We start from the raw sequence: 25509 nt of genomic DNA on the forward strand, positions 1-25509 counted from the left end.
AGTTTTTTAAGACTTGTATTTGAAGAAAGGTGTCTGAAAACTCAACAATATGAATTTCTGAAATATAACTTCAATACGTAGTTATATGTTATAATTTTGAAAGAGCTTCATATTACTTTTTAATCCCAAGAGAACTGTGAGTTCTAGTCTCACTTTAGCCCTGAAAGCCAGCTGGGTGACTTTGGGCCAGTCACTCTCTCAACTTAACTTGCCTCATAGGATTGTTGTTGTGAGGTAAATAGGAGGAAGGTGTATTGGATATATTTGCCACCTTGAATTATTTAGTAAAATAATAAAGGTGACTTACGAATAAATACATAAATAAATAGAATATATAAAAAAGAGGAGAGTAAACAGAATACATTCTGCTTGGTCACCCAGAAGGAGATATTTGACCTTGTTCCAGTCTCTGAGCTCTTCACTTTTATTTATCATGGTTTATCATTATGTATAAGAAATCATATCACCTTATATGGAGCTTAAAGATGCTTTTCACATCCCTTCCTATTTTCACGTGTTCATGTAGAATTGAGTTATTCCAATTTTGTTTTGTGCAACAGAATGCCAGAAGCATCAGCTGTAGTGATTTCTCCAATTTGATGCTCTCAGTACCTGGAGAACTAGAAGAAGGCTTGTCAAATAGTTCCACTTTCAAAATTATTTTTTTTACCAGCCCTTCTTACTCAAGCTGTATTTTCATTTTAATTAGGAAATCAACAGAAACTGCAGAACACTATTGGCAATAAAGGTAGCGGTGTATAGCTTGGATAAATTTTAAAATGCTTCAGAGATTGAACAATTGTACAAAAATAATGTTTATTTTGGAGCTTTGTCTTTACTGGTGAGAGATTAAGATGGGTTAGATCTGGATTATATCTGCCATTCTAGACCTACCTCTGATAGTTGGCATTCTGGTTGGGCTGATGAGAGTTGTATTTTAAAGGGCTTCAAGAATGCAGTGTCTCATTGTTGCACAGTGATTTCCACATCTGTTCTCAGTTAACAGGAATAAAAGAAGGACCATAATCTACAGTATCAGTCTCTCTTATTTCCCTAGCCACTTCTTGCCCTGGTAAACTTAATTGGTTTAAACAAACTCCAAAATTTCTAGTTTCTTTTTCATTAACTGTAATCAGGGTGGAGGAAAGAGGAGTGGGAGACTCAAGGGACAGCGGCCTTTTCACATCTTTTCTAAAGCAGGGAGCACAATTATTTTTAGGCTGTGCAATGCACCTGTCCCTTTTAGTAATACATTGAGGGCCACATAAAAAAAACCTGTGAGGACAAAATTCCTCTACATATCATTAGAAAGAAATATTGTTGCAATCACTCTGCAGTGCTTTATTGAATGATGTTTAGAATGGCAAAAAAATGTTTTTAAATAATTTTTTTCTTACAATTTTCTTGTGGCTTTTATGTGAGGATTTCAAAGACTATAGGCAACTCTGGAAGTACAGGTTGTATGCCTTTTTTTCTGAATTGTAGTCTAACATGATATCTGAATGACTTCAGTACTAGTGTTTCAGAATTTAGGAAAGAAAAGTGACTTCATAGAAACTAGATGTAAACAAAATCCTTTTGACTGTCCCTAACACTTTTGAAAACGTGATGTGTTTGTTTTGCTTCTCCAAGCAGAAGGAAATTTCAACATTTAATTCCCTTTAGAAGATCAACTGTAACATTTAGCAATGTGTGATGCTCTACTGTATATTTACAAACTCACATTCTGAGTATAGAAAATGTACCTAAATCCTTCAGCAAATACCCAGATAACTAATCCTTTAGTAGATTTCTGCAGAGAGTCAAATTCCAAAGATGCTATCAGCCTATGTTTCCTCTTGAATTTCTCTCATTTGATGTCTGGATGTGGAGCATCTTTTCATACATGGATCTATATATGTTTTTAGTTGGTTGGGGATGGGGGAAGAATATGGAGGAAGAAAGCCTGGTATCTCTAGCTGATAAAAAACAATCACTTAATTTCTGTAACAAAAAAAATGTAATTGACAATTTTGACTGATGAAGTCAGTCTCTGGCATTACATGCAATTCCATTAAACATTTTCTGTTACTTCTGCTTCCATTAACTTTACCCAGCAATATAGCAGTACAATAAAAATGGAAGTTCCGTTCCCATATTTTATAATGGAAAATGTACTGAACTAGTTGGAAATGTTTAAAGCTGCATCTTTACATACCTCTTTTACCTTCCAAAATATAGCAATTACTATTTCTGAATATTTTATATTTCTTCCACGTATCTTTATTACCGGTATATATAGATTCTTCCAAGATTATTCACAAGGTAGTATGAATCAAATGATTAATTCATCTTATTTCCTCTTAATTAAATTATTGGTTAAATTGTAGCCCAAAGGGGGATTATATTACTCTGCTTAAAAATGCGGATACATTTGGAGTGGACACTAGAATCCAATTGGTAAATGACTGTTACCATCTGCAGTTATATTCACTCCTATCTGCTTGTTTTAAAAAAAATGCACCCTGTTTTGAATTAAGAATCAGTTTTGATTTTCTGTGTTTTGTATGTCTTGCGTTTGTTTTTAATCTCTTTGTGAATGAAAGGCTGCATCTAAGCATAAATCCAGAAGCTTACGGTAATTCTCCATCTGATTAGAGCAATGTCACTAACTTGACAGGTTGAAAGCAGCCAAGACTTAGGCAGTGGCTTAGCCTTCTAGGGAGGCAGTAATAACAGTCAAATGAAGAAGTATTAAAATTTAATATTATCTCCAAACCACAGGGACTGTATAAAAATAATACCACAGATATTCTTTGTATATATCACTCTATTTTTCCCTTCTTCATTTGGAGTGAGATACATTTCTATAAATAAGGATTTCACAGATTTCTGAAGATATATAACAAATCAAATCTTGATTGAAAGACTCCCATTTTAATATAAGATTGCCTGCTGAAGATAAAAATGCAGCTGTTCTAAGTAATTCTAGGATTGGTATAGTGGTTAAAAGCACCAAGCTAGAAACTCTGAATTCTAATTCCCTCTTAGGCCAGTTGTGACTGGGTGACCATGGGCCAGTTATGCACTCTCAGCCCTAGAAAAGAAGAAGGCAATGACAAATCCTGTTTGAAATTTTGCCAAGAAACTAAAAGGGCTTATCCAGGCCATTGCCAGGAGCACGCATTGACTCAAAGATGTGCACCCGCATACCCACGCCACACAAAATCTAGGAAACATCTTTATATTGACTGTTTAAAGTTTGAAAAGGGGCACTTTGCAGAATAAAGTGGGCTTGACTAAAACATTATTCCTGAAAGCATTAAAGCAGCTAGGTCCTCTGAAAGCCTTGTCTCCGCTGTACTTGTATCCATGTGCCCAGTCTCTTTGTTTCACTGGCAATACCAGCAGAACTATTGTTTGTGCATGTGAAGACTGGCAGGAAAGCAGTGTGCATTTGAACACATGAATACTTGTGGGAAAGCCCTTCAAAGTTGTAATGCTGGACCTTCTTAAGGATGTGTTGTGTTGATTTGAACATGCTTCCCTTCACCCCTTTTCTTTGGGACATACCCATTTCAAATGCTTTGCACAGCTCTTAATTTTTATTGCTGTAGCCATGCTTTTTAAAAATTCTTTACATTTACAAAATAAGTGGGATCATATAAATAATATCTCTGTAATGGAAACAAGTTTACATTTGATTAAGCTAACATAGCTTAAGACACACTGTGCTTCTATAGCAGAAATATATGGATGATATTTTGCAGTTTATAAATTTTCTAACATTACTAATTTATTTCTATCTCAAATATGAGAAAAATTCTTTCTGCTTTGTAGCATACTACTAATGAAATATTAATTTCTAGGTTGTATTCTAAATGCTAAAATAGCCTAGAAAATATTAAGCTCTCTCACTTTGTTGAGTACTATGTAATACTAGGTTAAAAGATAGAAAACTAGAAAACCTGTTTAAACATGCAGAAATCAATATGTGTAAATATTGAGTCAATATTGAGTCCCAAAGATGCTTTTTCACGAGGCAACTGAACTTCCATGTTTTTCTGTGAAGACGTTTCGTTTCTTATCCAAGAAGCTTCTTCAGCTCCTGGATGACTGAGAATTTCCATAGGCATTTATATAGAGGCAGTTTTTATGTTTCTTTGCATAGCAATTTTGACTGAAATTCAGGCAGTATTCTTTTTAAAAAATGGGAGCAGCATATCTAAACTCTTTTATTGTGGTTTAAGTATGGTTATAGAAATTCTTACTGCCGAGCTGTAAATTGCAAATGGTTTTGGACATAACAGAAAAGTAAATTTAGCTAATGTGGCAATCTAGAGATTTTTCCTTTAATTTGCAAGCACGCACAACTGATTGATTTCCTAGCAAGTTGCTGGTAAGCTAGCTGCCTATTTTTTATTATGGTACACTTTTGCTGTGTTCTGATTACATGGTCGGTCCGCAGCAATCCATTGCATCTTTTATATGGTGGATGATGGTAACAGTTTGAATGTGGGTAGTGTCAGGAGCATGACAGAAATAGAGCTCTTGTATGGTTTTGCTGGCTCATTTCTCTCCTCAGCCTTCAAAACAGGAACTAAGGAGGAAAAGAACAATCACTCAAGGCTACCACATTGACTTGTAGTTGCATGGGAGCTGAGCCTTGGTTTGTGTTTTTGGATCTATACATGTATTTGAAATATATTTAAAGGAAGGATAAAAGTTGAGGAATATAATAGCCTGGTGAGAACTTGCGTGTTCTAATATGCAAATGTTCTAGCAGAATTAACTAAACATCGACATTCTTTTGCTATAAACAACATATCACATGCATGCATGAATGCACATACACTTCCTGCACATTAGTCAGTGCAAGAAGATACTCACTTGGTTATTTGGATATATAAAAATGGGCTCTGAAAGGAGTCACTAGCTCCCACAGTAAATAATTCTGATACGTTATATTACAAAATCATTTACCAAAATATTCATAACTCCTTCAGACTACACTAAATTATAAATGTAACATGAGCATTTTTGCAAAACCAGCTTCAAGCCTAGGCAGGTTCAGTTCCTTAAGGAAAGCAACCACATAATAGTATGTATTTCTTTGGCAATACTAGTTTTGAAGGGGTTTTTTGTTGTTCTGTTTTGAGACTAAAGCTCTGGATTGTTTAGTTGATTAGTGTTGCATTTAGTTAAGCTAACCAAACCACACCTTTTCTTTTTGAAAATCAGCATGACACTTACATTTTAATTAGAGAAAGGTAAGTTAAAAAAAGGTAAATTTCTGCATCTTGGCATTAAGTCACACTTTATTAACTATGCTGTCTGCTAGAGTTTAATTTTATTATTTCTGTAAACTGTATGGGCACAAAGGCAAAAACCAAAAGGTCATAAAAACACAACAAAAGATGCATTTGATTTATGTTCAAAACTGGTTCTTGGTATTGATTTTCTTTTCTTTGGGGGAAGAAAAAGATCTCAGCAAAACAAAACTATACATCTCCATTATTTTCTAGCAGTGCAGATGTAACACATCAGATCTGTTTTCTCCCGAATTACTCACTTTAAAAATGTACAGCCGAAGTTAGAAAATGAAGAGGTGAAATTTTGTTAGTCTGTAACACCAAAAGACAAAATGCTCTCCAGAATCCAGAAAAATAGGAGAAGGAGCTGCAAGAAAGGGAAGTTCATGTAGGGAGGAATTATGTTACACCCACAAGGAGGGAGAAGTAGAACAAAAGCAAGAAATAGATCAAAGGCAGAGAAAAAGTTCATAGTTTTTGCAGCTAGTGAGAAGATTAGAGAAAGAAAAATATCAGACCTAGTGAAAGACTCTGAGCATATGAAGAAAACAGGATATTTATTTATATATATATAAATAAAGGGAACACAAGATAAGACATCCTACTATTAAACACAGTACATTGTGTTGTTTAAGTGTTCCCTTTATTTTTTTGAGATAGATAGATAGATAGATAGATAGATAGATAGATAGATAGATAGATAGATAGATAAAAGGTACATTTTTTAAGAATAGAAATGCCCCAGGAAAAATGTGGGATAACTAAAAGACCTAAAGAAAAAGAAGACTTATGGGGCCCTATCTAAATTAGATGAAAGAGAGATTCTGCTTAGTGCCAGAAGTCTCATTTAATTACTTTTTCTCCATGGGAAATCCTACAAGTATTTTCATGGTCTTCTCTTATTCCTTTTCTTTCATATTTTGAGTAAGTGGCCAGATGTATCATATGTGCTGTGAAAGGATAAAGATCCCCCTCTCTCCCCCCCCCTCCTCCCTGCTCTGTGTAGGGATGATTCCTTTAGAAATGAAGATCAGCCATTTGGCTTGGACGCAATAAATTAGCAACTTTAGTTTTGTAAATCAAGGTGGACAATCTGCAAGACTATTTCTGGATGATTTCTGTACTAAACATTGTGGATGAGATTGTAACCTACCGATTCCTTCCTGCCCCTTATGGTCTTCTAATCAATAACATGGCAGACATTTTCACCTGTTCTATTCTACTGGCAATTTTCTGAGGGACTAGTACTGACACTTTCCTTGTGTTTGGCTTTCAACTGAACTGCATACTCAACCTTTTTAGACCATGCTTTTGAGCTGTGTAAAGAGAGTGGTAACCTGAAATACAATTGCTTCAGTGAGACTTTTGCCAAGCAATGTGATTCTGTTTTTAAGGAGAAAGTATCACTTTTCAATTAGGGTTGGTATATATTACTAGATAAATGTAGATAAATGTAAAGTAAGATAAGGTAGCTAAGGAATTAGAAATGAGGTAAAATGATTATTTGAATTGTTATATCTTTTTTTATTAAAAATGTTTTATCACTGATGCCCTTTTTATTAATTTTTCAAGTAAAAGGAGGCAGAGCTTGCCTGCCTCATTGAAGATACAAAAGGTAAATAGAAGTTAGGCTTCAATTCACATCATATCTTACTTTGTTAGTATATAAAGCACTGGAATGTATAAATGAACTATTACAAACTAAATCAAAGGTATTCACAATTTTTCACAATCTAAAAATAATTGATTTGTTTAATCTGTGGAATTTTAGTTCAATAAAAAAAATTAAAAACTAAACTTCCTTGTTTTGCTGAACTTGGCAAACTTTTTTCTGAACTAACCCATTTTTTTCAAGGGAGTGGAGGTGGAGGTGGAGACCAAACACCGGCATAAGTCAGTTGACAGCTATGGAAAAAGGCTCTTTGGATGACTTAGAAACTAAAACCAGACTGTATTGGATGTTTGTTTGTTCTCTTAATTGCCAGTATTTTCCAGCTTTTTCTGGATAAACCTGAACAGCAGAAGTAAATTTGGACAAGTGACATCTGTTTTCTGTTTTAGGTGGCTATACCTGTTGGCATCCTGAAAACTTTCATTTGATTTTTTTGTTTTTCCAATCAGCAACATCCAATGGATCTCTTGAAGGCTTGGATAACCAGGAGGGAGGTGTATGCCAGACAAAAGCCATGAAGATCCTTATGAAGGTTGAACAAGGTAGTGATTATCTTTATTACTATTTATTCAACAATTGTAAACAGCTCTCACTCCCCAATTCAGTGGCCCTGGTTTGCAAAGTGGGTGAAACTGTCTTATACTCTGAAGTAAAATGCTATTTTCTACACCTAAGTTACTGACATTTTATAAGAAGAGTTAATTTCATTAAGATCTTCGAGTCATCCTTGAATAGTGTGTGCTCCAGTTATTCTTGCTTGTAGACTATATATTAAAGTACAGTTTCACAGCTCAAAATTGTTTTAAAAGGAGAGGGAGCTAATGTTTTCACAGCTTTGCTTGTAACAAAACCTCACTAAAAATGAGGGTTTTGTTCATGGTCTTTTTCTCATCTACAGATAACCTATTGTACAGGGAAAGAATGAATTGTCCTTCCTAATTAGAGGTTGATTTAGTAGTCAATCAATTTGCTTGGCTGTGCTGAAATGTCATTTGCAAAGGCTTTCTTGCCAATTTCAGGAATCCCCTTCATTTTTGCTGATAGCTTCACAATCCGAAAGTCTAAAATAACTATATAGCTTTAAAAAAAATTGCTTTAAAGAGGAAAATTAGATTCTCGTTATCTCCTTGTAGTCCTAAATAAATGACCTTCTGTTCAAAGCCATTCATGCCTCATGAAAATTAATAACCAGCTTAGAAAGCACATTATTATTAGTTTGTAGTGAATCATTTGTGTTCTTTCAGTTCCCAATTCTGGTGGGTCCCCCAAAAATGCTGATCCAACTAAACGCCCGGAACAGGAAGCTGGTACCAACGGGAAAAGCTCCACAACAAGTCCCTTTGTAAAGGATCATGCAGGTAAACAGGAAAACATCTAGATCCTGAAGGAGGGTCTGTTATGGGCTATCTAAGTGCAATCCTATGGAGACTGGGATGGGGGAGAGATTATCTACGGTAGAGGAGCTACCACTTCCTAAACTCCTTAGAGCTTGCAACAGCTACAACAAGAGTGACAGAATGGCTTTTTTTCCTTTTTTCCTCTTCTTAAAAACATGCTTCCTCCCCACTGATCTGTTGGAAAGAAGTTATCTATGTCTCTTCCAAGACTGGCATATAACCCTCTCTCACACATACAAATTCAGAGTATGTTGAGGAATGAAAATGCTTAGCTTCAGAGCTTCCTTTATATCATTCTGGTATGTTCCTTTGTCCTTATCACCTGCATGGCCATGGAGCTTTGGCTGCTGATCAAGGGACAATCTATGCATCACATTTGCACCTCAAAAGCATTAATCAGACTAAACAAATTCAATATATAACAGCCAATTTTAAAAAAGAATATACCAATCCAAAAAAAGATAAAACTTCTGCAAAAAAAAGTAATCTCTCTCTCTCTCTCCTGTTTGATTTCATATGAATTTGGTTTCGTACATATTTGCTATTGATCTTTAGAAACAGATCTTGCTCTAAAACATTTTGCAATTATAAGAAATGGATTTTAATTTTTTTTAAAAGGAAAACATTGGTTGCAATCCAGGACATAGTTAAACACCCTTAAACCCTCTTATTTGGTATGCTTTTTATATTTATATTTTTATATTTAATCACTTATGGATTACCATCATCATCTCCTGGCAGCATTTATGAAAGTTTCATTTCCTGAAACTACCAGCCTGCTTTTACTTGGAGAGGCTAGCAATAGAGATATTGTCCTGATTTCAGCTTCCCATGTAAACATATAGTTGCTGTACAAAGGTTCTCCCTGTTGACATCAGCAGCTTGCTCTTCTGCTAGAGTAACCAACCACTATTACATTCATAAAGTTTGCATGATGGTGACTCTGTGTTGCGATATCCCATCTCCTGAAACTGATAAATGAAGTTCAAAAGGCCTCTCTCTTTGTATTGGCATGCCATGGTGGTTGGCATTTTTGCTTCATTAATTGTGTTACTAGCCACCTTTTTAACATCAGCTTCTTCTCTTTGCTTCACTTGAACAAGAAAGAATACACTGGAGAAGGTTAGCAGAAAGAACAGCAAACTGATATTACTGTTCAATCATAGATATTAGTTTATTTTAAAATTCTCATTAATTGTTTCATAGCTTCTTTTCAAATTTATTTGCCCTCATGCTTATAGAGCTTTTAGTTGGCAGCTAGAAAACATCAATACTTTTATATTAGAAATATAATGTGCAATGGCTTTTCACCTAAATTTAACATCACAGCAATATTCCCATTTAAATCAAGCATCCAGTTGCAGCTAAATTAGCACTGATTTTTCCAGTGAGAGAGCATTTGATTTAATTAATAAAACTTAAATATCCTTGCAATAAGGATTGCTGGACATATTATGCTTGCTTTTGATTTACAACTTTTACTATTTGAATTCTATAAGCAACAAGTCCTACTAACTATGACAAACATACTGGAACCTTCTGGAGTAGTGTTCTTTTAAATTTGACAACTTGGAGGTATGTGGACTTCAGGTCCCATAATTACCCAGCCAGCATGGCCTGGGGAATTCTGGGAGCTGAAGTCCACACATCTTAAAGTTGCCAAGTTTGAAAATTACTACTCTAGAACAAGGGTGTCAAACTGCCGGCCCGTGGGCTGGATGCATCACATGGAAGCCATGCCCACCCCATTGCCGGCAATAGCAAAACTGTCCTGATACATTGTGTGACATCACGTGATGTCGCGAGTTTGACATGGCTGGTCTAGAAGCCCCACTGCAAAATATGATACTCTGTGTAACAGTTGAGTAACATTGGGTTTGAAAAGCTATTAAAGACAGTTCTAAGACTTGGATTTGAATAAAATCCCAATAGTGATACGAAGCTAGCAGTACTTTCAGTCAGTATTAGAACACTGAAGCCTACAGATAGCTATTCCACTCATCAGTATTTACATATTGTTTTAAATTCTGGGCTACATAATAAGGATGCATATGTAGACAGGAAGAAACAGACAGTAGTATAGTTTCATGCAAATTGGTGTTTGTAAAAGATAGTGACAGATGAGTCTTTTACTGTATTCTACTAGCTGCCTGAAGGTGGGCAACTTCTGGGGAGACATGACATGCATCAACGGCTGTTTTATCACTGCTGTCCTTCAATTCTGATGGGTGAAAATAGATACAAAGTGTAATTTGGGAGCAACATGATAGGAGCAACGGTCAGAATGTCTTTGTAATGCGAATGACTGGTTGCATCTAGCTATTCCGGTTTTCAGAAGACAATTAAATATGGCTACAAAGTGGTGATGGACAGTGATTGTTTTGAACTTAGATTTCTCCCTTCTCTTTCTCTCTTTCTCTCCCTTTCTCCCTCCAACCTTATTCCTAGGTCCCAACTCAGATGGGAGCAAAGCTGGACATTCCAGTATCCTTGGTTCAGAGGTGGCCTTATTTGCAGGGATAGCTTCAGGGTCCATCATATTCCTCCTCATCATCATCACACTGGTGGTTCTTTTGTTGAAGTATCGAAGGAGACACAGGAAGCATTCGCCTCAGCACACAACAACTTTGTCGCTTAGTACATTAGCAACCCCAAAACGCAGTGGGAACAACAACGGGTCTGAACCCAGTGACATTATCATCCCTCTGAGGACTGCAGATAGTGTCTTTTGCCCTCACTATGAGAAAGTCAGTGGTGACTATGGACATCCTGTGTATATAGTTCAAGAGATGCCCCCTCAAAGCCCAGCAAACATTTATTACAAGGTCTGATGAACACTCAGTGTGGTTCCTGTTTTGAAACTCTCTGTCTGTCTGGTCAAATGCTATCCATGACACAGAGGTTGGGGATTGTGATGAGCCACTTTGTGGTTTCGTGGACCAGATGCAGAGGAGGGAACAGCAAGCTCCACCCTATTACAGAGAGCTGCTTTGAGGGGGCAGCTTTCAAGTCTGTAGAATTCCTGTCTTGGTGAACAAGCATTTACTTGGAAGCTGGAAGAAGTCACATAGAAGATTCCCATAGCAATTGCTGTTTGTTCATCACCTTCTAAGCCATGTGCTGTAGGCATTCAGGCACGTACAAAAACCCCCAGGGTTGATGGAGCAACTCGCAGATACTAATGGTTTTAGGCATTCTAGGAAGAGAGTCTTAAGTCATCAAGCTTGAAATGCAGCCCTGTGACTTTGTGTGTGCTTCTCTTGGTGCTCATGGATTTGTCTTACAGACCTCTGCTTTTAAGTAAGATTTTAAACTTTTTTGTTTGTTTTAGTCAGTCCCTGTGACATTTTACTTCAACCAAACAGCATTCTGTCATCCTTCATGTGAAAATTTATGCACTCCATATCATGCATTGCTTTTGGAGAAGTGATTTTTCTAAAAATTATTTTTACCATTCCATATTCCACTTATTTGTGAAAGCAGCCTTACTTGAATGGATAATGCTTTGGGAGAGACTTTGGGCTTGCTGAAGGGAGATCTTCCAGCCAAAAGATAGCTTGTCGGCCGAATCCACAATAGAAGTGACATGTGGCAGAAGAGAGAGGGAAGGGCTGAAAGAATGCTACTGTCTCTGGAATATCAACTAGACAAAGCTAGACAATTTAAATAGCACAGCACTTTGATATCCGGAGTTCAATGAAGAGTGTTAACACACAGCAATAGAAGCAGTTGATTAGGGTCTGTACTTGAAGGATGCCAAGGTTTTCTCAAATTGTAACTTGCAGGAGAAAATAGTTCTCCCACAAAGTAGTGCAAGTAAATTAATGTGCCTGAAGGACAAGACAACGGAAGGTTGCTGGTGATATATTAGGGCACGACTGCTGTGGTACTTTACCAGCAATAAGATGTACAGCTTTGAATTAGCTGTAGCAAAATCTTGGTCTGCTTCAAATGATTTTTTTAAGCAGACACAGCTGCTATTACTTATCATATTTTATCTAATCATAGGGAAAAAGAAAACAGCAACATCTGACATAGACAAATCACAAGCTTAATGGTCGAGAGGGCTATAATTCCATCACTTAAAACAAAGCATTCACATCTATATAAAAATTGGTCAGGATTGTGTTTTTCCTTCAATCAAGCCTTTTGATATTCTGATTTCTGGCAGTGCATTTTGAGTTAGTCTTGTACTGCCATTCATGGGATTTTTCTCTTTCTGAAATAAAGCACATATGGTAAACCACTTGTGATCCACAAAGATGCAACATATTCAGCTACAAGAAGGGGAGGTATAATGTGACTTATTTATAATAAGTGTATAGAACCCAAGGGATGTATGGTAGCAGATTTTGTTCAGATTACTAATATATCTATATATTGAAATTGCACAGAATCCTTACAGAAGATGTGAAATTCCTCTGTGATCATGAAATCAATCTGGCTACTTCTGGGGGAAAATATATCTTTTTAACTCCAAAAAGAACAATATTGAGAAGAAATGTAAAAATAATCAAGCCCTCTTAGCTGTCTTACATAACCAGTAGACTAGGAAACAAAGCCCCTAAATCATGAGATAAGTGTATAACTACACAGTGTATTTTAACAAGATATTCTGATATGGCTTTTTCTTTTTTTGTGCTGTGTTTTCCCGCCTTGCCTTATGAGATGGAGTATTTTTTGAGCTGGATACCAATAGGAAAGTTTACTATAAAGTTCCTGCTTTGAAGCATAGTTGTTGTTCTCCTCCAACCTCTGCACCCTGCGGGACATAAATCTACTTTTTTTATGTGCTATGCAAAATAGATGTCTTATCACATAGTCCTGTTACCATAGCAACACTTCACTTTCTGGACTCAAAAGAAGTTGTAGCTACAGCATTTTAAGGTTCTCAACTTCCACAGAGCACATGCAAAAAAAGAAAAGAAAAAGAAAAACCACCACACCACACTACACTACAGAGTTGTGTCATAGAAATGATTACTTTTGGTATTTCCTGAACCTGAAAATGACATTGGTTCACGAAGAGAGAGATGGAGGGGAGGGAGAGGAAAGCGAGAAGTAGCATGGTTCTGTGGGAGGTTACTATGGTAACTAGCTACAGCACAGAAGCAGTCTTTCCTAAAGCTTTTCCCTCTAAGAACCCATCCATGCAAGGTTTTTCTTGTAAGTTCTTAGGATTTGAAGGGGAAGTGAAAAAATAGATGGGGTAGTTTTTAAAAAAACAAAACCTGAAAGAGGTTGTTTAGCCAGTTCCCTTCTCACAATGTACTAAACATGGGAAGGGGAGATATTGGATAAATCTATAAAGAAGAGCATCCTGCAACCCAGGAGCGGGTTGGGAGAAGGGAGCCCCATCTACCTGTGTTGTGTCTTGTGCAGAATAATGACAATCTTACCAACTATTCCTTGAGGTTGGTGTTTGGTTCAGCTTTGAAAAGTTACTGTAAATGCCTTGCTTGTGTTAGCCCTAACTTTTTGAAAATTTACATCATCCTGTTTAAGAGTGAAGATGCTGTAAATAAGTTGAGATTGACTGTATATGGATTTGGGGTGTTACAGTAGCCTTATTCACATTTTTAAATAAAGATTCAATTAAAAATACACATGGAATCAAGAATAAACATCTTTTCTTAACCAGACTGTGTATATAGAGCAACACTGTTTTTTTATAAAGTCTAAGCAAGATGTTTTGTATAAAATCTGACTTTTGCTATGTATTTAGCTACAGCTTGTTTAAAGGCCGTGTCATTCCCCTTTGCACAGTATCCAGGATAAAGAGATAAGATTTAAAAAGGTTGCCAAATTGCTGCATATTTGTGCTGTAACTGTGTACCATGAATATTTATTTAAAAATTCCTTTGTCCAGTTTGTAAGTAACACAGTATTATGCTTGAGTTATAAATATTTTTTCTTTTTTTTAAAAAAAAAACACACATAGACTGTCTTAGTTTTGAAGTCTGCTTTGTCCTATGTTGCAGTTAGCCCCTTTGAGAAATTGAAATCTGAAAATTCACATTCCACATCTGTTTCAAACTGAATTTGTTCTCTAAAAAAAATAAAATATTTTTTTCCTATGGAAATAATGGATTCAATGGCTTTTTGTGGAGGGTGGGAAATGTTCTTCCAAGCTTTCCCTTTCTTTTCCAAGTTAAAATTTTAATGTAATATTGTGGGGTATGAAGAACTCTCCAAGATCCTTTTCTTCCCGAGAAAACTTTTGCTTTCATTCACCCAAGAATGTTAAGTGTGGCTTGTTAAGAACTTGAAAGAGCAAATTCCTACTTGCATATGCATTATATATAAATCTAGAGACCTAAACTAACATTGTTTGTGAGCAAAGAATTGATTCATGATATCTCTTTATGGGCTATATACAGGAACTGTGCAAATAAAATTTACCTGGGCAGGACCAAACTTTCAGAGCTGGAAAAAAAACACCACCAATAAACTTTCCCAACTTTCAAAAGGGTGTCTATCTCAAATACTAGGTTTTTGGTTTTACTTCAATTGTGGAACAGGAAAAGGGGAAAATGTGTTTGTCCCATCCCAAAGTATGATGCTGCAGATCTTATTCCTGAATTTTTTTGTCTGCTCTACATTGAAATTATTTGAAGACTGAAATCTAGATTAAATCTCACATTTGTAATGCAGGAGCCATTACAAAATACTATGATTTAGAAAGCTAGGGTACCTCTTGAAGACAATCACTATAAGGATACTGGGATAAGAAATATAGTGTGGGAGTGGTCCTTGCTGTTCTCTGAGCTTGGTTGTTTCCTTGCAGACATTTCCTTGCCCAAACTAGGTAACATTATCAGTGTTGTTAGCTAGTTTGGGTAATGAAATATCTGCAAGAAAAAAACATGTCCAGAGAGTACCAAGGACCCTTCATTTCAACCTTTAGGCACAAACATTCTCTTTCATAAATATAGTGTATTGTGACTGTTTTCCTGCAAGATTAATAATGTTAGCCTTTGCAAATGAAAAAGCACTGAGTTCATATTTTCATTTTAGTACAGGTACTCTTCAATATCTACAACTATTTGTTTACTGACTGTTGGAAGTTGCAACAGCACTGAAAAAAAAAGACAACTGATCCTCACACTTATGACCATCGCAGCAACCCCACAGCCAGGGTCATCTAATTGCTATTTGCAACCTTAGTTGGCTTCTGACAAGCAAATTCAATGGGGGAAACTGGATTCGCTTAACAACTGCAGTGATTTACGTCACATCCATGGCAAAAAAAGTTGTAATATTGAGCACGACTCACTTAACAACTACTGCTTAGCAGTGAAAATTCTGGTTCCAATTGTTATAGGTTGAGGACTACCTACATACTGATGTTGCAATTTTTGATGAGCAACAAACGTGCTATTGTCCGGTCCTGTCTCTGATAAAATGAGCAGTAAAATTAATGCAAAACAAGTCTTGTAGCCCCTTAAACACATTTATGATTGCAATGCATAATTTTTATTTGAAGAAAAGTAAGAGAGGAGAGAGAATGATGAGAGAACCACAAACGTTCAGTATAGGAATGGATATTATGAGATAGGAAATGTTGATCTTTGTTGAATCCATGAAATCTTTTAATAATATCTGATACCACTATTTCATCTTGAAACCAGACTTAGTATAGGTAAAGGTAAAGGTTCCCCCACACATGCGTGCTAGTCATTTCCAACTCTAGGGGCCGGTGCTCATCTCCGTTTCAAAGCCGAAGGGCCAGCGCTTGTCCGAGGACGTCTCCATGGTCATGTGGCCGGCATGACTAGACGCCAGAGGCGCATGGAACGCTATTACCTTCCCACCGTAGTGGTCCCTATTTTTCTACTTGCATTTCTTTTACGTGCTTTCGAACTGCTAGGTTGGCAGAAGGTGGGACGAGTAACAGGCGCTCACTCTGTTACGCGGCACTCGGGATTTGACCCGCCAAACTGCAGACGTTCTGATCGACAAGCTCAGCGTCCTAACCCACTGAGCCACCGCGTCCCTTTCTAGACTTAGTATACATCTTCTCAATTATTCTTGGGGTCAACATAGAATGTCTTGAAAGAGTCAAATGTATTTTCACTAGTTTTCAGTTATGGCTATTTATGTTTATAGATTTTGTCTATTTATTTTTTATTATTGCCTAAATTGCCCAATGTTAACTGGTAGGATATTGTTGAATAATGGTAGCATATACCATAATGGGACCATAACATGGTTTAAGTTCCCCAGTTGTTGTAGGTACAACTATTAGGCTATGTAATATTGATGAATATGGAAACAAAATTGGCATTTTAGTCACAGATTTAGTAGTTCTGGTGTTCATGTTGCCTTGGGCAAATTGGTTATTTGCAAGCTGGTTTACAAAAAGCCTACTTTTTGCAGGATGAACAATAGATGACTCTTTGTTGCCACCTAGAGATTGTCCAGGCTTTTTTTTCCAGCCCAGAATTGGCAGCCCTATTCTAGACAATTGATGTTTGATTGGCTTTACTTGGGAATAGATGACCACAAATAGTGATCTTTTCTTCTTTAACCTTGGAATAATTTATTTCTAGTATTTGTCAATCTGCTAATTCATTGGGCAGGTATTGTAATGTGGGAAACACCTCATTTACACCTTATTTCTTGGTGGATGGAAGATGGAAAAACTGATATTCTTGCAGTATGATTGCAAGAAGCTCTACTTTCTGAGGCCATATCCAGCCTTGATCACCAAGAGCCTTAGGAAGTAAATAGAAATATTTTGCACATTTTATAGATATCATACTCTTCGTGATTATAGCAATTTTATTTTGATTTTGTGCTTATGTTGTTGCTATATGGCAAACAAGCAGCAAATCAAACTAGGAATTGGCCAAGGATTGACACTTCATTTTTTAGTTTGTGCAGTATATCTCTAGTGGGCCTTATTCAAGATGACAATGAGGGTGCTTACCGCAAGGAGGTAGAGGATTTGGTGAACCGGTGTAAGAAAAATAGCCTAGTTTTAAATGTTGGGTAAACTAAAGATATCATTGTCAATTTCAGAAAAGACAGGCACAGCCACACTCCTTAATGATTCACCTGTGGAGATGGTTAGTAGCATCAAATTTCTGGGTATGCCACTAACGAATAGGCTGGCTTGGTTGCTCAACAGGGAGACACTGGTGAAGCGGGCACAGCAGTGCCTGAATTTTTCTGCATCGCATGAGAAAAGCACATCTTCCTTCCCCTATCATTACCACTTTCTATAAAGGGACAATTGAGAGCATCCTGTCATATTGCATCACAGTCTGGTTTGAAAGCATCACTGTGTCGTGCCCCGCAGGCTCGACACTCACCGGCACCACGTCTTCGCGCCCACGCCTCTACCCGTGCCGCACCTCGCTCCGACGTTCTCGGCCGGAGACGGGCCGCTCCTGCATCGGAACGGCAGCAGCGGCGGCAACGGGATGCAGCTGGGAGCTGCGCACATGCGCACGCCGGGTCGGCGAGGGCCTCAGTGGCGCACGCACACGCCCAACAGCCTGGACGTTTCCTCCTGGTGGCGGCGGTGGACTCGTGGAGCCCTGGGCCCGTGCCAGCCGTGGGACTGGCTGCCGGGGCACCAGCGGACCCGGATCTTTGGCCTGGACCCCATCAGCTGTTGTGTGCGAGGCAAGGGGTTGCAGCCTGTGCCCGGGCCAGCACGGCTGGAGTATCGGCGGTGGCGCAGAGCAGGAACCTGTGGCGGGGTGGGGCGACGCCCGAGGAGCTGGGCCAGGAGGTGCCGGGTCTGGGGAGGGGTGCGTGGGTGGATCCTGATGGTGGGGGAGTAGAGGGGTGCGGGGAAACTTACCTGGGGGGTGGAGGGTGCCGGGTGCCGGGGCAGGACATGAAAGGAGGTTTTTGGGAGGGACGTTTGTTAAATAGGGGATGGGCAGACGTGGGTGCGGTCGGGTGGGCCGTGGGCGTGTACCTGCAATGTGTATTTAACAGTGTTGGCTGCGGGTAGCAGCCAACGCTGGCTTTGTTTCCTTTGGAGTTTGTTTGCTTCTTGACAATAAACTGTTCCTGAGAACTCGGCACTCGTCTCGGTTGCTTGAGTTTCCTACTCTCCGGACGAGGTCTGAGACACTGCTTCAGACAGGAAGGTGGTGCAGAGTGTAGTGACGATGGCAGAAAAGATTATTGGCAGTTCCCTCCCTTCCATCCAGGACATAGCATATAAGTGTTGCTTGAGCAGGGTCTGCAAGATTGTCTGGGACACTATATATCCTCTTCACAACCTGCTTTCCTTGTTACCTTCTGGGACGAGGCTTCATAGTATCCAAAGCAGAACATCCAGATTCAGACACAGTTTTGTTCCATATAGTATTAACCTTGTGAACTTTCAATCTTCCTCTTTCAGCTATGTATTCAAGATGGACAGTTATTAATATTTATATCTATTTATATATAAGGTCCATGGATTACTGCCTTGTCGTGGCAAAGGGGCTTGCATAATTCAATGAAGCTATGAGCTATGCCATGCAGGGTCATGCAAGACGGAAAGGTCATAGCAGAGAGTTCTGACAAAATGTGATCCACTGGAGAAGGAAATGGCAAACCACTCCAGTATCTTTGCCATGAAAACCCTATGGACAGTACCAAAAGGCAAAACCATATGACGCTGGAAGATGAGCCCTCAGGTCAGAAGGCATCCAATATGCTACTGTGGAAGAGCAGAGGGCTAGTACTAGTAGCTCCAGAAAGAATGAAGTGACTGGGCCAAAGCCGAAAGGATGCTCAGCTGTGGATGTGTCCGGTGGTGAAAGGAAAGTCTGATGCTGTAAAGATTCTTTCTCCATAGGAACCTGGAATGTAAGATCCATGAATCAAGGAAAGCTGGACATGGCCAAACAAGAGATCGGGGGCCATCCGGAGCTTAACCGGCAAGCGGTTCCATAGGTCTGACGCGCCCACAAAGAACGCCCTCCCCCTGGGGGCCACCAATTGACATTCTCTGATCGGAGGCACCCTGAGGAGGCCCACTCTGGGAGTGCACTGGACGGAGGGAAGTTGATGCCAGCAGTAGGTGCTGCCGTAGGTAATCCGGACCCATGCCATGTAGGGCTTTATAGGTCATTACCAGCACCTTGAATCTCACCTGGAGGGCAACTGGCAGCCAATGCAGCTCACAGAGCAGAGGTGTAACATGGGAGTATCGGGAGACCCCCAACACAACTCGTGCGGCTGCATTCTGCACCAGTTGAAGCCTCCGAGTGGTCCTCAAGGGCAGCCCCATGTAGAGAGCGTTGCAGTAGTCCAAACGAGAGGTCACGAGTGCATGAGTGACTGTACGCAAGGCATCCCAGTCTAGATAGAGCCGCAACTGGTGCATCAGGCGAACCTGGGCGAAGGCCCCCCTAGTCACAGCTCCTATATGATCTACTAAGGAGAGCTGTGAATCTAGAAGGACCCCCAAGTTGCAGATGATACCACTCTAATGGCAGAAAGTGAAGAAGAACTAAAGAGCCTCTTGCTGTGGGTGAAGAAGGAGAGTGCAAAAGTTGGGTTGAAACTTAACATTAAGAAAACCAAGATCATGGCATCCGGCCCTCTCAATTCCTGTGAAATAGATGGGGAAGAAATGGAGGTAGTGACAGATTTTATTTTCCTGGGCTCCAAGTTCACTGCAGATGGGGACTGTAGCCAAGAAATTAAAAGACGCTTGCTCCTCAGGAGAAAAGCCATGGCAAATCTAGACAGCACACTAAGAAGCAGAGACATCACCCTGTCAACAAAATTGTGTATAGTCAAGGCTATGGTCTTCCCAGTTGCAATGTATGGCAGTGAAAGTTGGACCATAAGAAAGGCTGAGCACCAAAGAATTGAAGCCTTTGAACTATGGTGCTGGAGAAGACTCCTGCGAGTCCCTTGGACTGCAAGGCGATCAAACCGGTCAGTCCTAGAGGAGATCAACCCTGACTGCTCTTTAGAAGGCCAGATCCTGAAGCTAAAACTCAAATACTTTGGCCACCTAATGAGAAGGAAAGACTCACTGGAGAAGAGCCTAATGCTGGGAAAGATTGAGGGCAATAGAAGAAGGGGACGACAGAGAATGAGGTGGCTGGATGGAGTCACTGAAGCAGTAGGCGTGAGTTTAAATGGACTCCAAAAGATGGTAGAGGACAGGAAGGCCTGGAGGAACATTGTCCATAGGGTCGCGATGGGTCGGACACAACTTCGCAGCTAACAACAACAATATGTAAAGTATAAGGTATATAAATGTGTTGTATATTGCATGTTTATATGGGTATTATGTATGTGTAGACTTTTGAGAGCAGGCAACAGAATTTCATTTTTAATGTGTGCCGGTGTGCCCACAGTAAAAAATGGCAATAAAAGGCTATCTTATAAAGCCATAATATTAAACCAATTAAAACAAATATTAACAAAAACTCTGCCTTTACACAACTAATAATAACAAAACCAAATGAACATATGTTCATTAAAATATTTGTAGGAGCAAAGAAAATAGTTCCACAATGTCGGAGTTTAGCCTAGCAGTCCGGACCCAAATATTTAAATCTGGTATGCAAATACTGTTTCATCTGCGTTTATTAACTTATAATAAACATCAAATCAACAAATCTCTGCATAGTGAGATGGCCTGAATATAAATTTAATAAATAAATAATACATTGCAATTATTTATTATGGTATTAAAGCAGTGGGCTTATCATGCTAAATACTGCTGTTGATACTTGCTCTGACGTGAACAGCCATATAAACTGAACAACAGCAAAATAAATTCACAAACGTTGGTAAATATTACTTTTTACCATATTTGTTTTGTTAGTTACTGCCCTTCCCTTGATAACCATTACATGCCAGTATGCATTTTAAGTTTTGTTCATTTCCAAGCAAACTATTTCATCGAAATGGATTGGTACTTCATTAATATTTTACAATAATACTTGATGATATCAGAAATAAAGGGACAAACTGAATTTTAGTGTTCTGTCATCATGACATAGGGTAAGTAGTTATTAAACATTTGCCTCTAAATTATTTAAAAATTGCTTCTTTTTCACCAAACGAAGGTTTTTGTAGCCATTATTTTTCTCTGGTTTTAGGTCTGATCTTAAAATTATCTTGTGGAACTGCTATTTTGGAGTCCGATTATTAGTATTTCTTGAGTCAAGAGTTGAGGAATAATCTTGAATCAAGAGTTCTATGGAGATTCTGGAATTATTCTCTTCTCACCAATTGAAATGTCCTCTTAAAGAATATCTTTTGAATATCTGTACAATGGTTGGCAGTCTAATTCTAGGCAGAATTACATGAAGAAGTTAGTGACTAGCTCAGTCTGTATTCCGTCCATACCACTGTTATTTTACAGGTAAGTGCACATTTAATTACATGGGAGTAGGTGTAATACTTTATGTGGACAATGAATGGGTGAACAAAAGGCCCTTACTTCCATTATTCAATCTTAAAATCAGTATGTAGATAGAGAAATATTTATATTTAGGGATTTTTCCTGTGACACATTGATATTATTTCTTGTTATCTGCTCTGAGCCAGTATGCAAACCCAATGCAATCCTTCCCAAATATGAATTCTGAAACAGGCACACATCATGACCAACAAATGGGTGTCAAATAAGGAAATGACATTGCTTCTCCAACTGCTTGGCTTATGAGTTTCCTAGAGGTTTGTTTTATCTGTGATGAGTTAACCCCACATGTACTGATGAGAACTTGCTGAATTTTCAGTGATGTTCAGAAATCTTATGACTGTTGCATAATATGGTAATATCGTGACCACTAGCGTGGAAAATGTGTCTGTGACACTCTATCATGTTATCTAGAAGGAGCAGAAATTTGTTTCACTGGAAATGACAGAGAACCTCTCCCTCTAAGATAAAAATACCGTAGCTCTAATTTCAGTTCACTGTCAAAAATATAGGCACAGTAATTCTATGTTACTCCATTAGGTTTCAGATATAAGGATCTTTAAACAAAGGAGCTACTCCTGTGTGAGTGATATTTGAATTCTTTTTTCTATCACAAAAGGATGGCAATACTCATATAAATGATCATATGAATGATCACTTTCATATATATATGAGCATTTTAATTCAATCAGCCTTATGTAATGATGCATCAGGTACACTGATCTTGCGATAATCATAGCTATTGTAGCGATTGCACATAAAAGTAGATTCTGAGTGTGCCACTATAAATATCTTCTGCATTGTTTGCGTCTGAAGCATTTTTTCCAGACGTTTAAGAGCTTCTTTCTTTCCATGACATTGTCTTTCAGTTAAGAATTTATTTTTAGCTTTTGTTAGTGTACCTGACTCTTTGAAGACTATTAAAATTACTCTTCTATATTGCCTACTCAGAAATAAGCCCCTCTGTGGCTCGATTTGATTATTAGATAGAGACTTCCTCATCTGGAATATTTGGTTTTTTTAATATAGTATTTTTGTTAAATAAGGATGGGAAAGCTTATAACTATTTGTAGATCTGTTATGTAAAGGGAGGAGAACCTTTTTTAATTTACTTTTCAGCATCCAGACGGAATGTTCAATGTTAGATCTATTTGATATTTGGTGGTTTTTTTTTGTAGACAACATTTTTTGTTTTCATTAGTGTTGGATGTTTTTCCCCCTGTTGTTTTGTATTTTATTCCTGTTGATAAAAGAAATAAATTAATAATAATAAAAAAGAAATACCGGTAAGTCCTTTGGAATGCAGTGACTTCACGTAACCGTACATAAAACTGCATTTGGTTCTGAAATTTAAATTCATGCCTTTGCAATCATATTTATTAGACCAGGGTCCCCAATTCCCAGGCCTCAAGTTATTCAGAACCAGGCATCAGAAGCAGAAGGTGAGCATGCATGTGTGTACAGTTCTACTTGTGCATGCAGTGCGCGGGCAAGTGCATGCATACAGCTCCATTTGTGTGAGTGGCAGGCATAAATGGAGCTGCATGTGGAACCATCCCCTCTCCCCCCCCCCAATGCCAATCTGCAAAGCCCAAAAGATTGGAGACCGCTGTATTAGACTAACAGTTCAAACCTCTTAAATTTCCAGGTGCTTTCTATGTGCTTTCAAAGTCATGAAATATTTCCCTCCAATAAAGCACTGATTTTTTTGCAGCATGAAATAGAATCATTTAAAAATAATTGTCCCATACCGGTCATGAGATTAAATTTATGAATTTTATGACATGGCAACTATTTTTTTTTTATTGAAAAGTTTTACAGTACATTTTATCTTTAACAATCCCCCCCTCCCTCCACCCACCCCTACCTAACCCTCCCTATGCCTCTCCCCCATTCCCCCCTCCCCCCGACTTCCCAGAGCTAAGTACAAGGTATAAAAACAAAGAACAATCATAAACATCCATATGCTAACAACAATAAGCTATTAATTCTATCGCACTCTAGCTCATATGAAATGACTACAAGCAATACTAATATTACATATAAAAAGGAAAAAAAGGAAAAAAAGGAAAAGAAGACTTATTCAAATGCTAAATGAAACTTTTTAGTCCCATATTTGTTCTGGATATAATCAATCCACTTTTTCCACTCTATAATATAACGTTCTTGCGAATGATCTTTCAAGTAAGCCGAAATCTTTGCCATTTCCGCCAGGTCAGAAACTTTTAGTGTCCATTCTTCTATAGTCGGCAGTTCCTCCTTTTTCCAATATTGACCTATTAAGAGTCTTGCTGCTGTGATTAAGTTCAACATCAACTTAATGTCCACAACAGTAGCATCTGTAATTATGCCCAATAAAAACAATTGCGGACAAAACTTTATCCTTTGCTTAAAGATCTTCTGCATATTCCACCAAATTTTTATCCAAAAAGCCTTAACCTTTTTGCAGGTCCACCATATATGAAAATACGTTGCATCTTCGCCACCACACCTCCAACATTTAGGTTGATAATTCGGATACATACTTGCAAGCTTTTTAGGATCTAAATGCCATCTATAAAACATTTTATAAAAGTTCGACATGGCAACTATTGTATACTGGGTTCATTGTGCAGGAATGGAGACGAGGCGAGTGAGTTCAGCAATGATCATGTTTATTTGCTTGCAGGATCTGAACTGGAGAACTGGGCTGCAGCTGCAGCAATTTATAGCCTGGCCCCTAGGCAGCAGCCAATAGGTTTAAAGCAACCTATTGCCACCTAGGGGCAGCCAATAGCAGCACTGGAGATGGGGTGTCTGAGGTGCTGGGAGCCATTAGCTAGCTCCAGCTTACCACATGGTATTACAATCAAGCCCAATACATTACACCCCTCCCCTCTTAGAATGAACAACATCATAGCAACAACAAAAGTAATTACAGCAATACAGTTTGCAAAATTTAACAATAGTGTGATAGGATCCACTTAACAGTACAATAACACACCTAACAACATTATAGCTCCATTATTTTTTGGTACAGTCTCATAGTCAATAATTAACACAAAGTACATACAACATTATAGCCCTTGTTTTGTCACATAATCTGCTAAATAAGCAGAAGGTTTGTGTGTCCTTGTGGAACGCCTGAGGGATCCATTCACTTTCTTGTCTACCAGCTTACCTGCCGGGCCGGGTAGACCAGTGTCCTTTAATGCAACTGAGTCAGAATGATTCGGTGCTCTCTGGCTGGCCTCTCCAGGTTGGCCCACCCCAGAGTCAGTTTGTTCAGCAGAGTTAGCACAGCTGCTGTGACAGTCAGATTGGCTTGCTCCGTCAGGGGACCCATGTTGCACTTCCGGACTCCCCTCCTCTATGGCCAACTGCATATTGCTTGTGCTGTGAGAGTCTTCGGAGTCTATGCATGGACCAGTTTGGCTGCCAGTTTGGGGACCTTGGGAGGAACTTATGTTGCAGTCCTCGCTTAGTGGCCGTTCTGGAAACCGATTTATGAGTTGATCAATGTGGTGTCTGACAACTTGCCCTCCCTCCAGCCCCACTTCGTAGGAGAGGGGGCCAGATGATTTAGTAATTTTTCCAGGAACCCACAGATTCCCATGCCCATAGTTTCTGGCCCACACCCCATCGCCCACTTGCAGCCCCCTCAGGGGTTTTGGTCGAGAGGCTTCTGCTGCCACTCTATCTGGATGCAACCTGTCCAGTTTCGTGATCAGCCGCCTTCCCCAATGTAGTTCTGCCGGGCTTTTCCCAGTA

General features: G+C 38.7%; 1 protein-coding gene across 2 annotated transcripts in view; it reads left to right on the forward strand.

Moving 5' to 3' along the window:
- EFNB2 (ephrin B2) overlaps positions 1 to 14391 on the forward strand; it is a 47075-nt gene extending 32684 nt beyond the window's left edge. Inside the window, exons 3-5 of one of the 2 annotated variants that reach the window (XM_081327495.1) lie at positions 7413 to 7505; positions 8208 to 8321; positions 10809 to 14391. In XM_081327495.1, the coding sequence (XP_081183621.1) occupies positions 7413 to 7505; positions 8208 to 8321; positions 10809 to 11191 (590 nt within the window). In that variant the 3' untranslated portion in view covers positions 11192 to 14391. The remainder of the gene's footprint in view (positions 1 to 7412; positions 7506 to 8207; positions 8322 to 10808) is intronic. The other variant, XM_081327496.1, reaches the window with a different exon arrangement.
- The last annotated feature ends 11118 nt before the right edge of the window (positions 14392 to 25509 follow it).

Source organism: Vipera berus (genome assembly GCF_964194415.1).
Source record: "Vipera berus genome assembly, chromosome: 4".
Classification (NCBI taxonomy): domain Eukaryota; kingdom Metazoa; phylum Chordata; class Lepidosauria; order Squamata; family Viperidae; genus Vipera; species Vipera berus.